Below are 13,750 nucleotides of genomic sequence, written 5' to 3'. Positions count from 1 at the left end.
AGAGAGAGAGAGAGAGAGAGAGAGAGAGAGAGAGAGAGAGAGAGAGAGAGAGAGAGAGAGAGAGCGTGCTAGTACAGTGCATGCTTGAGAATGAAGCAGGACGTGGTGGCACATCCCAGCACTTGGGAGGCAGAGGCAAAAAGAAGTAGAGAATGCCTTGCCCCCCAGAAAGAAGCCCGGCTCCTGACTTAGAGAGGAATACAGCTGGTGGCTGACCTCGGGCTTCCTGACAGACAGGAAATGCTTCCAAGAAGCTCAAGGACACCGAAGGTCACTGGCAGCCAGGAAGCCGGCATAATTCTAAAGGAGTTGCTACTGTGGTGAGAGGGGAAAGAAACACCTCTTTGAAACTATTTCACAGACAAATTGAGCCTTGACTTTTCAAACACACTAACAAACCACAAGTTATGCAGCAGGCAGTCCGGAGGAGCAGCCCTACTACAAAAAGCAGTCAAAGGAGTGTGGGAAAGCGGTCTCAGAGTCACAGACCTCCTGAGAAATCGGCCAAGGTCTCCTGCTGCGGGCACCTTCCCAGTAAGTGGGGACTTAGAAGGCGTGGCTTAATGAAAACTGAGAAATCAATCAGGTGTGAGGCCCCACCCACACCCAGCCACTGGAATCTTGTGCTTTTGTTGTTGCTTCCTACCTTTGGGCTGGTTACATAAACTTAGACCTTCATCTTTCCACCCAACCCCCTCTCGTGCAAATTGGTGGAGAGGAGAGCAGCAAGCTGAGAAAAATGTGGACGTTAGTTTGTTCGTTCAGAAAAGACGACTGGACAGCTCCTTATCTCAGAGGCGCTAGTGACCTGCTGTTCTAGTCACCGCTATACCCTTGCGAAAATGTCGCAGCTGGATGGTAATACCTCGAATTCCTCCCAGCTTTAGGGTTTCAGGAAACCAAAGATGATCACTAAACACAAAGCAGGCAACTTTCCAATGTCAGGAGATGCTTAGAAATAGCCAAGGAGAAAGACAAGAAAACAGACGCATATTAAAGTAACGAGGTGCCGGGCAGTGGTGGCGCACACCTTTAATGCCAGCACTTGTGAAGCAGAGGCAGGTGGATTTCTGAGTTCGAGACCAGCCTGGTCTACAGAGTGAGTTCCAGGACAGCCAGAGCTATACAGAAACTCTGTCTTGAAAAAGACCCCCCCCCCCAAAAAAAAGCAACGATGTATATTTTCCTAACTCATAGTTTGGGAAAGATCAAATAATAAAATGATACTGCCTTTCTCTGGCCTGAGAGAAGAGCCAAGAGCCCTCCATATTGTCTGTCAGAGCTCACATTTGCAGAGTGTTTGTGTACTACCACAACCCAAAGGCTGGCCTGCCTTTTCTGTTGCTTAATGTGACCCATCATGGAAGGCAAGGGACACCCCAAAAGTACAGGACTACCACAGCTCACATGCACACCTGCCATGTACCTCATCCACACAGGAAGGGCCACTGTTGCAGTGGAGTCTGACTGGGTGAATGAGTGAGACCCCACCCTACCTCTGAGCAGGCTGCCCTGGTCATCTCTGGCCTCAAGAATAAGTTCCATTCTGTGTCTTGATTGCCAAGGCTTTTTGCAATAAACTATGTCCCCTTCTTCTGAATCCCACCATGGAGAGAAAATCTTTATCTACTTTTCTCTGATATCAAAGCCCCCCTGCCCATATACTCAAGCATGTACTACCATACTATTGCAATTTGGGGTTCCATTTGTTTCGAGTGTGTCTGTCTTTTCGTTTCTACTTCCCTAAATTTAGTATTATAATTTGTATTTGAAAGGCTATATGATTATGATACTGTAGAAAGAACAGGGTCTGCATTATCAGACGGACCAAGATTTTAATCCAGTGTAATGTTAAGTTCCTTAACTGCCCAGATCTTGAGTTTTAATTTTCATAAAATGAAGTCATTTATTTCACAGAGTGGCACTGTGAAAGATGGGTCACAGCCACTTGGCACACTATATGTGTCTGAGCGCATCCTCAGTAAATGTTCTCTCCTGACTCTGCTTCGGGGAACTGGGCTTAGCACATGGCAACAGTAGATAGGATCCTGCATCCCAACAGGTTCTTGGAAGGTTTTTGGAACAGTGACTGATCTGAAGAAGCAAAGTAGAACAGTGCTCAGGCAGGGTCCAGCCTACTCGCCTCTCACCTGATAATTGCCAAGGGGATGAAGTACACCAGAAAGGCGACGATGGTCATGTATGGGGTCCAGTAGGAGTCATCTGGCCACAGTGCCCAGCACTGCACCTCACCATTGGAAAGTGTCCTTTTCCCAAATATGATCAGCGTGGGAATGGAGAACAGGAATGAGAGGCTCCACGCTATTCCGATGAGGACTCTGGCTTGCTTCTCTGCTTGAAGAAAAGAGAAAGATGCCTGGGCACCTGGACACATGCTTCAAGAACACCCAGGGTTCTCCATAGAGACTGACCTCTGGCTGAGAGCCATTGGGACGTGTCAGTTTCCTCAAATGAATCTAATGCTCTCTGCAGCGTACAGCTTCTATATGAGGGTGCAGGTCCACCTACATCCCACTGTTCCCCAACTCCAAGAAGATTTTAAATCTCATTTAGCTGGCTGGTACAATTTTCCTCTACATGTTTAACCTTGTAATTCTTTAATTAGCAGTGTGTCTCATAATTGTTTCTTTGTTTCTTAATCTGTGTTCATGTCTTTTTCTTTTTTCTTTTTCTTTTNTTTNTTTCTTTCTTTTTTTTTTTTAGTGGATGTTCTTAAGTTTTGTCAAAATTGTCACAAGAAAGACACTAGTTTCCAGTTTCTGGCTATTCTGAATAAGACTGCTATGAACACAATGGAGCATGGAACATTGATCTTTGTGATATTGTGGAGTATCTTCTGGGTATATGCCAGTATAGCTGGGTCTTCAGGTCTTTCCAATTTTCTGAGGAACCACCAGATTGATTTCCAGAATGGTTGTACCAGTTTGAAATCTCACTAGCCATGAAGGAGTGTCACAGAGACTGATCTAGTGACTAGCCTAGCTTTGGATCCATCCCATGGGTGGGCACCAAACCCTGACACTATTACTGATGCTATGTTGTGCTTGCTGACAGGAACCTAGAATGACTGTCCTCTGAGGGGCTCTTCCGGCAGCTGAATAAGACAGATGCAGATTCTCACAGCCAAGCATTGGACTGAGGTTGGGAACCCCTAAGGAAGAGTTAGGGGAAGGACTGAAGGGGCTGAAGGGGTGGCAACCCCATAGGAAGATCAACAGTGTGGACTAATGTGGACCCTGAGAACTCCCAGAGACTGAGCCACCAACCAAAGAGCATACACAGCTCATCTGAGGCCCCAGGCACATATGTCACTGCCTTGTCTGGCCTCAGAAGAGGATGCACCTAATCCTGTAGAGACTTGATGCCCCAGGGAGTGGGATGTCTGGGGGAATACCTTCTCAGAGGTGAAGGGGAGAGTGGGTAGGGGTAAGAACTCTGGGGGGCGACTTGGAGGGGGCAGCATTTGGGATGTAAAATAAATAAAATAGTAATAATAATAATAATAATAATAATAATAATAATAATAAAGATATTAATTCTTCATCTTTTGGGGGTACAAAATTCCACTTTTCCTTTTGCTATTGTTCATGATTCTTATTTATATAAATGGTTGAGGACCTTGGTGTAGTGACAAATAATTTGATTTACTACTTCTGCTTTTGTTGTGATTTCTGTAAAAACTCTATCCTTCTTAGAATGGTGGAAGGTTTGTCATTATGTTCTTTAGTCTTGCATGTTTGAATGATTCATTTTCCTAGTATAAAAGGGTCTGTATTTAATTAGCTATGTCATAGTGAATTCATGTTTTTAAATGGCTATAAAGCTAGTCCAATATTATATATTAACAAGCCCATTCTTTTCCAACTTATTTAAAGTTTTATTTGCTCTTTATGTATGTGTGTGTGTGTGTGTGTGTGTGTGTGTGTATGAGAGAGAGAGAGAGAGAGAGAGAGAGAGAGAGAGAGAGAGAGAGAGAGAGATCTCCATGTGTACACATATCTGTCAGTCTGTGTGTGTATGTATATATGTGCTATTTTGCTGACATTTGTTCTATCAGAGTCTGAGGTTATTTTCATATTAACACATATTATTCTTCACCATTGCTGGTATATTACTAATTCTTATCGATTACCCTAAAACTCATAACAGTACCAATTTCCTGTAATTGCTAGCTAAGGACACTGTCACTCTATTGAAGAACAGTACAAGTGAATCCATGTGTGGTCAATTAATGAAATTCCCACAGCTCTCTACTTCCCATGGCTCTCCCATGACATTCTGTAGATCTACTCAAAGGTTCTCATCACTCATTCAACTTGCCTTCTTTAGGGAGGGATTCTATGGATGCCTTTTAAATGAATTATTTACTTTCCCCAGTTTAGCTTTTGTCACATTTAAAAGATACCCAATTTCCTCCTTGTTTTCCCAGTCAAATTTCAGTTTCTGTGGGTATATGAGAAGGTTAGGAACCCATGGGCCAGGCCTGCCCATGGGCAGAGCAGAGGGCACCTAGCTGGTCCTACACAGTGCTCATCACCAAAGCATGATGGCTTCTGGGACCCTATCAGTAGCATCTCCGTTCTGTTCCCCATGGATGAAGAGCCTCTAACTCTCCCATCTCGTTGGAGAGTTCTGGAACCTTCATCATGCCCTCCTGCCTCAGGACCTGAAGTTTCCTGAGCTCTGCCTCTCCTCCTGCACCACACACTGAACATCAAGCAGCACTCCTTGCCCTGATTACTACTGTGAGCATCAGCAGAGGATATTACTGGCCACCTGCTTTTCTCTTTCAGGGATCCTAAAGTAAGGAGAACTTCCCTTGTTTGCAATAAATTAAACATACTTTGTGGTTTGAGGATAAGGAGGGGCAGGTATTTGTTTCTTGAGAATGAAGAGCTTGAAGGAATTGCACCCATTTTGTTGTAAGAGTGTGTTTGCTGGCAGGACCTTAAGGAAGTAGATGGAAACACAGGCACAGCCTGGCCCACCGAGGGTTTCTCTTATGGGGTGAGGAGCAGGCAGCATTCCTCTATTCCTCTGGCATCTAAACTTTCTTTCTATAAATTTTATCTACCCTCTGACCCATTAGACAGTGATGGAGGAGGAGAATGAGAAGAGAAGAGGAGAGGAGAGAAGAGAAGAGAAGAGAAGAGAAGAGAAGAGAAGAGAAGAGAAGAGAAGAGAAGAGAAGAGAAGAGAAGAGAAGAGAAGAGAGAGGAGTATGACTGGGGCAGAGAAAACATCAATAGAATATTAGCAAAAATATCCCTGTCCTGTAAAAGAATCTTTATGAAAGAATGCTAGCTCACCTCCTTGAAGAAACTTCATGGGATAAACGATGGCATGGTATCTGTCTATGCTGAGGGACACCAGAACGTAGGTAGAGGCATAGAGCAGGACAACCTAAGGACGGGAACCAGAGGACATGTGTGACTTCACATGGAAGAAGAAATGCACATACTATGCAATATTCCTGGTACTTACAAACCAGGGGATTGAATCAAGGTATCAGTGGGGTGAAAGTTGAGGTAGAGAGGTCCTGGCCTTCCTGCTGGAAGCAGAGCTGGACTTTGCCACAGGACTCTGCATTGCTACTAGCAATAGGGTTAGAATGGTCACAGCTCTCTCTGTATGATCAACTGGCTCCTTGGCTTTCCCATATTTCAAGCTCAGTCTCTCTTGACAGTTGCATGGTGCATTTATCTGGAATTGACTTTTAAAGCTAAAATAATTTTCTCTGCCACAATTGACATCCAGAATATATAATTCATCCAGTTCAGAAACAAAAGTTCATTTGCCTTTTATCAGAAAGAGTAGTTGAGAGGTAAAGGAAGGGTTTTGGCTTCCCAGCGTCCACGAGCTGTTCCAGCCATTCACCCCAGCATCACCCTCAGAGAGCCCCACCCCCTACCCACACTTCCTTCCCCCCCAGTCTCTGTCAGAGCTGGATGCAGCCTATGCTTCTGAGCTTCCCTCTTCTGACTCCTCCAGTTAACTTCATCCACACCTTTTCAACAGCTCGGGCATAGACTTAGTTTCATTCTCTGTAGAGAAAGAAATTGGGACGTAAGTTAACATCTCTTCTGTGAAGCAGTCCGGTATGGAATCAAGTTAACTGAGATATGTCAGAAAGTATGTTCTCAATGGAAAATTTTTGAGTAACCAGAAGGCAATTTCTACAAGCCAGTAAGATCTCTCTTTTTGTGGTAAAATGCATAGGCATAGCAATGGTGGTGTATGGCTGAGAGTCTGACTTTTTCTTTAGTGATCACATTAGTTTGGAATTTGTTCCTTTGTCATACTTTCTGCAGCTCAGACAAATATCAGCCCACTATAGTTGCCCTTCAATTTAGGATAAAGCTATCATTACTTGAAGTGTTGCCATTTGATAATGCATTTAACGTCAATTGTTTGAAAATTGTAGATTATCTTATTTTATATATATTGAGAACCCTATACTAACCTCCAGTTAGGCAAAATCATCGAGTGCACAGCCTATCTCATACTACACCGTTGGCTAACTCATGTGCTACAAGGGCCCTGGTGTTGAACATGAAAACCATGATTCCAAGGTTATACCATCATACAGTCTAAAAAGTCATGTGACTGGGTCATCAGAAATCGGGGACCATATGCCCCCATTTTTTGGTCTTTATAACACAGCCACACATCCTTTCCAGCATTAATCTTGTTGGGAGAGGAGAGTAAAATATGATCAGAGACTGACGCCATCCACCCCTTCACACACACAGACCTGAGGGACATAAAAAGAAATTCCTTTGTGTAAAGAGTAACCAAGGTAGAAACAGAAAGAGAGTAGTTAAGTTTAAAGACAAGTCAAGCTAATACCTCCTTAGAGACAACTGAGATTTCTCTGTGTGAACCATGGCTGAGGCTGTCCACACAATGGCAAGACGCTGGCATGAGAAAGATGAGAAAAAGTGAGTGAGCTGGAAAGGAGAGGCTAGGCAGTTCCGAATCTTAGACATCTCTTCTGCATTGAGTCAGTTCAGAATCTGGGACAGGAGAAGAGGCACCAAAACAGATTTTCCGGGCTGCAAGCAATATTAACCAAAAAGAGACAGATGTGGAGACACAGCCGAAAGGAATATTTAACTTCTGAGCTGAAACATCGAGGTGCAGTAAAATAAATAAAGATAACCAAAAGAAATACGTCTCAAATTGCCAGGCTTCTCCGTAAAAAAGTAAATGCCAGAGAACGCGTTCAGAGTTTTGAAAGAAAAATTGTGATCCAAGAATTTTGTAAATTTCATTTCTGTGCCAATGCACAGAACAGCTTTTTTTTTTTTTTTTTTTTTTTTTTTTTTTTTTTTGGATATGTATGAAGGAAGGAAATATAACACCCCACATCCCCCCTCCAGAGTCCTCAGAGGAGACACCAGCTGAATAAGAATTGTTTCAAAGTTAAGAAGAAAGGGGACAAGATAACTATGCCACACAAGGAGGGTCTCAAAATGCAAAATGCTTCACAGACAGGAATGTATGATGTAGCATTTCAGGGAAGAACCTGGGTCATGCTGTGAGGGGAGAGAAGAAAAAAAGAGAAGTCTTGTTAAGCCTTACATAGTTGTCTGTCTGCCTTTGATAGCGATACATCTGAAGTTAAAACAAGATAAACAAAGAAAAAATTTAAAATGGAGAAAAGTTAACTTCTCTGTCATCTTTGGTGCCTATGGCAAATAGCCATAGGTTTGGTGGCTTCAACACCATCAATTTATTCTCTCCATAGCTCTGGAGACCAGAAGTCTAAAATGATTCTATATGCCCAAATCAAGACATTTTCAGGATCATGCCTCTTCTGCAGACTCTAGGGGAGACTCCATCCCCAGATTCTTCAAGCTTCAGGTAGCTGCCAGCATCCTGCCCCTATGTCCTTCAGTGTAATTCCTTCCTATGTGCTGCAGTGTCTTCCCTCTTCTGCCTGTGTGCCAGATCTGTATTTTCCTCTTATGATTGCATTTTAGGATCCCCTAAATTAATTTAGGGTAACCCCACACTTCAGATTCTTAGTTACACATGCCAGTTCCTTTTCTGTCACATATGGTGTGTAGCAGGCATAGATTCCCAGGGTTAGGGTGCTAATGTTCTGGAAGAAGACTCTTTCAGCTTCCCACAATCACTCACTATATCTGCAACAAATCCTCAAAGAACAAAACTCCAAAGAGAACGGTGACAGAGAGGTTTCCCATTGTAAGTATAAATGGCTTAATCTCTTTCATTAAAACAAAGACTATTTAAGACAAAACCTTCCCTATGGTCTAACTATATTTTGTTCAGAATATAAATCAATAAAACCAAATAACACTAGAATTTAAGAATAGTGCTCAGAGGCATATCAAACAACTAAAAAATATGTTTAAAGAACTTGATTAAAATTACTGCATGATACCAATCAAATTCAAAGCTAGCAGCTTCCCATTTGACAAAGATTTATTTCTGCTGATAAAAGACACAGCAAATATTGTCTGTAGCACGCTGATAAATGTAGATGTAATAACATAGCACTAAATGTATGTAACAAAAATGTTCAAGGCTTTACAGGCAAAACAGCCTAGAAAATTTAAACTGGCAAAATTGAACTTCCTAGTGCAAAATGCAAAATAGCTAGACAACATACAAAAATTTGATCAGCTCCTAGAGTATCAACAAAGGAAATATCCCAGTAGAATCCAAAAAGTAGGACTTACTCAACTCACATACCTCAAACAAGTGACAAAGCTGAAACAAGTAACATTTAAAAAATAATACCACTCAGAAATTTAAACATCTTCGTAATTAACTCAAGCAAAGAAGGAAATCACAGTACAATTATAGTCAATTCATAAATGTCAACAATGGAGACTCTACACACCAACAGCATATGGGGTGGCATTCGGAGAGCAGATGGAAGCCTGAGGACATGTCTGCCTTCCTACCACCCCACCCCCAACACTGACAGACATGACCCAGAGAATGTGACATGCAAGGAAATTCTGCAAAGGGAAGTGAGATTTGTGCTGGAAGCACAGTGATTTTACTTAGAAAAATGCCAGATTGTGTTCATGTAAACTACTATTCTTAGGCTGCCTTTAAAACCATGCATTTGATTTTTTTTTTTTTAGAGCAAGTTTGGGTTTACAAAGTTGTACAAATAGTGCAGAGAATTCCTGTGTTGCCCACGTTGCATCGCATATCTGATGGTGTTAATATCTTGAATTCACATGATATTAAACTAGCTGATCAGTCTCGGTACATTATCAACAACTAAGCTACGTGGTTTATATTAAGGTTCAGGTTTTGTCGCTGCATTCTGTGGGCTTGGACAGTGAGATGACACTTACCTAACATCCATTTTATCAAGATGATAATCTCTGACTTTGCAATGCCCTATGTGTGTCTAGTCACCCTTTCTTCTTACAAATCCCCAGGAACCACTGATTTATGTTCTAACACAGCTTTGCCCTTTTGAGAATGTGTTATAGCTGAAGTCATGCGGTATTTAGCTGACCAGATTGGCTCCTTTCGTGTAACTGTGTGGCTTACCATTCCTTCATGTGCATCAACAGCTTATTTTCTTATATATTAGAAAAAAATACTCATTATCATACCCCACGGACTTGACATGCTTTGTTAATCCATTGAACTGCTGATGGGTATCTTGGTTGGTAACAGGTTTTGGCGATTACTAGAGCAATGAAAACCACCTTTATGCAGGTTTTTATGTGGATATAAGTTGTCTGCTCAACTGCACAAATGTCTATGATCGTAAATTGCTCAACTGTGTAGTGAAATTATGCGTAACTTTGTAAGAACCTGTCAAATTGGTTTTCAAAGAAGCTGTATCATTTTTATTTCTATCTACAGTGAGCCCAAGGTTTTGTTAATGTGCCAGTGTTGGGCATTGCCAGTGTTTCTTATTCTTTTCTGTAAGCTGGCTGTTGTGTAATACGTGAGTACTGGTACCTCCATGTTCTAACTTGCGATTCACTCATGAGATGCATGTTTGCCATCTTTAGTGATGCACCTACTCTTTCCTATTTTTAAGAGGGTTGCTTTTATACTGTTGTCTTTTAAACTTTCCAGTTATCCCATAATGGTTTTATGGTATTACATTTATGCTTGTGATTCATACTGAGTATTTTAAAGGGTACAATATCTGTGTCTAGGTTTTAATACTTTATTTTTATTGCATGCATCAATATTTTACAGAGCACCTTAGTGGTAACTGCAATTACTGTGACCAATTCTTTTCTATATAGAGACCGAAGACATTTAAACAATTTTCAATAAATAGAATTTGTGTTGTGATTAACAATTTTCAATCCTCATGCAAACATTTTATTCAATATTATATATGTGAGTATTATTTATGGCTGTACAGTTTATGATATCAACCACTACACACTCACATTTGTGAATCGATTTCTTACTGGGTGGGCATCTTGAATGTCTTGTCCATCCCATCGTGTCCACTGCTCACATTACCTGTGGGGTTCTTTCTTTCTCCTCTCTCTGGAACCCCACAGCCTTCCCAGAACTATGACTGCTCATGTTGCCTGGAGCCACATCCTCCCTTTCCCTCTGGATTCCCAGCATGTCCCCTTTGCAGGATCTCCTTACTCACTTGCTGCGTGACCTCATCCTTTTGGCAGGACTCACACTGTTCTCTTCCCAGGCAGAGCCTTCACTCTCACCTCCCCTGGACACACGCATGCCAGCATCCCAGGTATATCTCAAGCTACTCCCTGCAAGACTTTATCTGTTGCTTTGAAAATTGAGCCACACTGTCCCTCTTGTGGGAACTTCAGTCCCTTCCTCTTAGAAATAACACACCCTCCCTTCCTTCTGGAGCTTGATAGCCACCATCCCAGGGCCTTCACAAAGTGCCTTTTTTTCTTAACAGGTAGAATATATTGTCAATCTTTCCCCTGGCACTCCATTCTCGCCATCTGAGGACCTGGATGAGCCCCTGCTCACTGCATAGGCAAAATTCTCATTTCTCTATGGCATTTCAATAAGAGAGTTATTTATTTTTATTTTATGAGCACAAGTATTTTGCCTACATATATGTCTGTGTACCATGTGCATGCAGTGCCTTCAGAGGCCTGATGATACATTCTGGGACGGCAGTTATAGACAGTTGTTCACTACCATGTGGGTATTGGGAATCAAACCTAGGTCTCCCCAAAGAACAGTGTATGGTCTTGAGTGCAGAGTCACCATTTTACCCCCTCATTCTGGCATTCTAACCTAACATCTGACAACCTATATGGAATATCCCCTTTCCCCACAGGAAATCGTTGCATCTACTCCCTTGAAAGCAACGTACTCCTCTATAACAGGATAAATGTTGATTACCTGTTCATCTGTAAAGAGGTCACCTTCCATGCCCACTGGTACCCAAACCACTGAGTTTCAGGACCCCTTGTGAAGCCTTTGCCAACTTCCCCAGTCAGAAGCCATTTCCCCAGTATCTGTGCCTGCCAGGCCATGGCTAAGCACTGCCTGGAGCAGTTGCTGCTCAGGTCAGAGGCCACACCTCTCTAACCCTGCAGTTCATGCTCCACTGCACTGATCCGTACAAAGTACCTGCAGAGCAGGTCAGAACGTGTGACTTTCCCTAGCTGAACTGGAATTGCCTCAGCTACCTGAGTCACAAATCGACACTAACTGGCCACAGGACTGAGGTTGAAATATATGCTAGCTCTTCCAAACCCAGCAACGTCAGCATAATGAGCACAACAACAAAATTCAGATTAAATTATCCACTTAATACAGGTGATCCAGAACTCATATCACTCTGATTGAAGAGCAGGAAAGTGGACAGGAAAGTTTTTTTTCACGCTATCTTTCATAGTGTTGAAAGATACTATAGGGTAGATAAGGAAGAAAACACATGAGTGGCCGTACCCAGCATTGGACCCTGAACAATATTGACTGGTGCAATAGTGGCACAAGAGTTATGAAGGTAATTATGACTTTCTTGTTAGAGTTGATGCCTGATTCACAGAAGGGGATTCATGCCTAGCACTGTAATCTTGGTCCAAGATTAAGTGCAATTCCAATTAAAATCCCTATGTCATTATTCACAGAAAGAGAAAAATCTATCCTAAAATTCATATTTGTATGTAACTACAAAGGATACCATATGGCAAAACAATCCTGCAGAAAAAGAACAATACTGGAATCTGCCATTCCAGATATTAAGATATATGTGCTGAATCATTTTGTAAAGTGTAAGTACTGAACTCTTTTTGCATCTTTGAAAAAAATGCCACTTTTTTTCTGCACTCAACTTTATTTTTTCTTTTTTATTGATATTTTCTTTATTTACATTTCAAATGTTATCCCCTTTCCTAGTTTTCCCTGTGAAAATCCCCTATCCCCTCCTCCCTCCCCCTGTTCCCCAACCCACTCACTCCCATTCCTGGCCCTGGCATTCCCCTATACTGCAGCATAGAACCTTCACAGGACCAAGGCCTCTCCTCCCATTGATGACCAACTAGGCCATCCTCTGCTACAGATATAGCTAGAGCCACAAGTTCCACCATGTGTTTTCTTTGATTGGTGGTAGAGTTCCAAGGAGCTCTGGGGGTACTGGTTAGTTTATATTGATGTTCCTCCTTCAGCTCCCTGGGTATTTCTCTGGCTCCTTCATTGGGGACTTTGTGCTCCATCCAATAGATAACTGTCAGCATCCACTTCTGTATTTGACAGGCACTGGCAGAGCATCGCAGGAGACAACTACATCAGGCTTCTGTCTGCAGGCTCTTGTTGGCATCTGCCTAGTGACTAGGTTTGGTGGTTGTTTATTGGGTAGATCTCCAAGTGGGGCAGTCTCTGGATGGTCGCTCCTTCAGGCTCTGCACTGAGTTTTGTCTCTGTAACTCCTTCCATGGGTGTTTTGTTCCCCATTCTAAGAAGGAATGAAATATCCACACTTTTTTCTTCCTTCTTCTCCAGTTTCATGTTTTTGTTTTTGTTTTGTTTTGTTTTGTTTTGTTTTTTTGCAAATTATAATGTGGGTATTCTAAATTTCTGGGCTAATATCCACTTATCAGTGAGTGCATATCATGTGTGTTCTTTTGTGATTGGATTACCTCACTCAGGATGATATCCTTCAGATCCATCCATTTGCCTAAGAATTTCATAAATTCATTGTTTTTTAATAGCTGAGTAGTACTCCATTGTGTAAATGTACCACATTTTCAGTATCCATTCCTCTGTTAAGGGACATCTGAGTTCATTCCAGCTTCTGGCTATTATAAATAAGGCTGCTGAGAACATAGTGGAGCATGTGTCTTTATTACAAGGTAGAACATCTTCTGGGTATATTCCCAGGAGAGGTATTGCTGAATCTTCCGGTAGTACTATGTCCAATTTTCTGAGGAGCCACCAAAGTGATTTCCAGAGTGGTTGTACCAGCTTGCAATCCCACCAGCAATGGAGGAGTGTTCCTCTTACTCTACATCCTTGGCATCATCTGCTGTCACGTGAATTTTTNATCTTAGCCATTCTGACTGGTGTGAGGTAGAATCTCAGGGTTGCTGTAGGTGGAACAACAATATGAACTAACCAGTACCCCCTGAGCTTGTGTCTCTAGCTGCATATGTAGCATAAGATGGCCTAATCAGCCATCACTGGGAAGAGAGGCCCCTTGGTCTTGCAAACTTTATATGACCCAGCACAAGGGAAGGCCTGGGCCAAGTAGTGGGAGTGGGTGGGTAGG

At 42.2% G+C, this 13,750-nt stretch overlaps 1 protein-coding gene across 2 annotated transcripts in view; it reads right to left on the bottom strand.

Moving 5' to 3' along the window:
• Npsr1 (neuropeptide S receptor 1) overlaps positions 1-13,750 on the bottom strand; it is a 213,529-nt gene that overhangs the window by 22,324 nt on the left and 177,455 nt on the right. The window contains exons 4-5 of one of the 2 annotated variants that reach the window (XM_021207550.1): positions 5,331-5,424; positions 2,151-2,352 (exon numbers count right to left, since the gene is read on the bottom strand). In XM_021207550.1, the coding sequence (XP_021063209.1) occupies positions 2,151-2,352; positions 5,331-5,424 (296 nt within the window). The remainder of the gene's footprint in view (positions 1-2,150; positions 2,353-5,330; positions 5,425-13,750) is intronic. The other variant, XM_021207551.1, reaches the window with a different exon arrangement.

The sequence above is a fragment of the Mus pahari genome, chromosome 10 (genome assembly GCF_900095145.1).
Source record: "Mus pahari chromosome 10, PAHARI_EIJ_v1.1, whole genome shotgun sequence".
In the NCBI taxonomy this organism is placed as follows: Eukaryota; Metazoa; Chordata; class Mammalia; order Rodentia; family Muridae; genus Mus; species Mus pahari.
The sequence above is the reverse complement of the archived record's forward strand: the minus strand, read 5'-3'. Positions and strand labels throughout refer to the sequence as shown.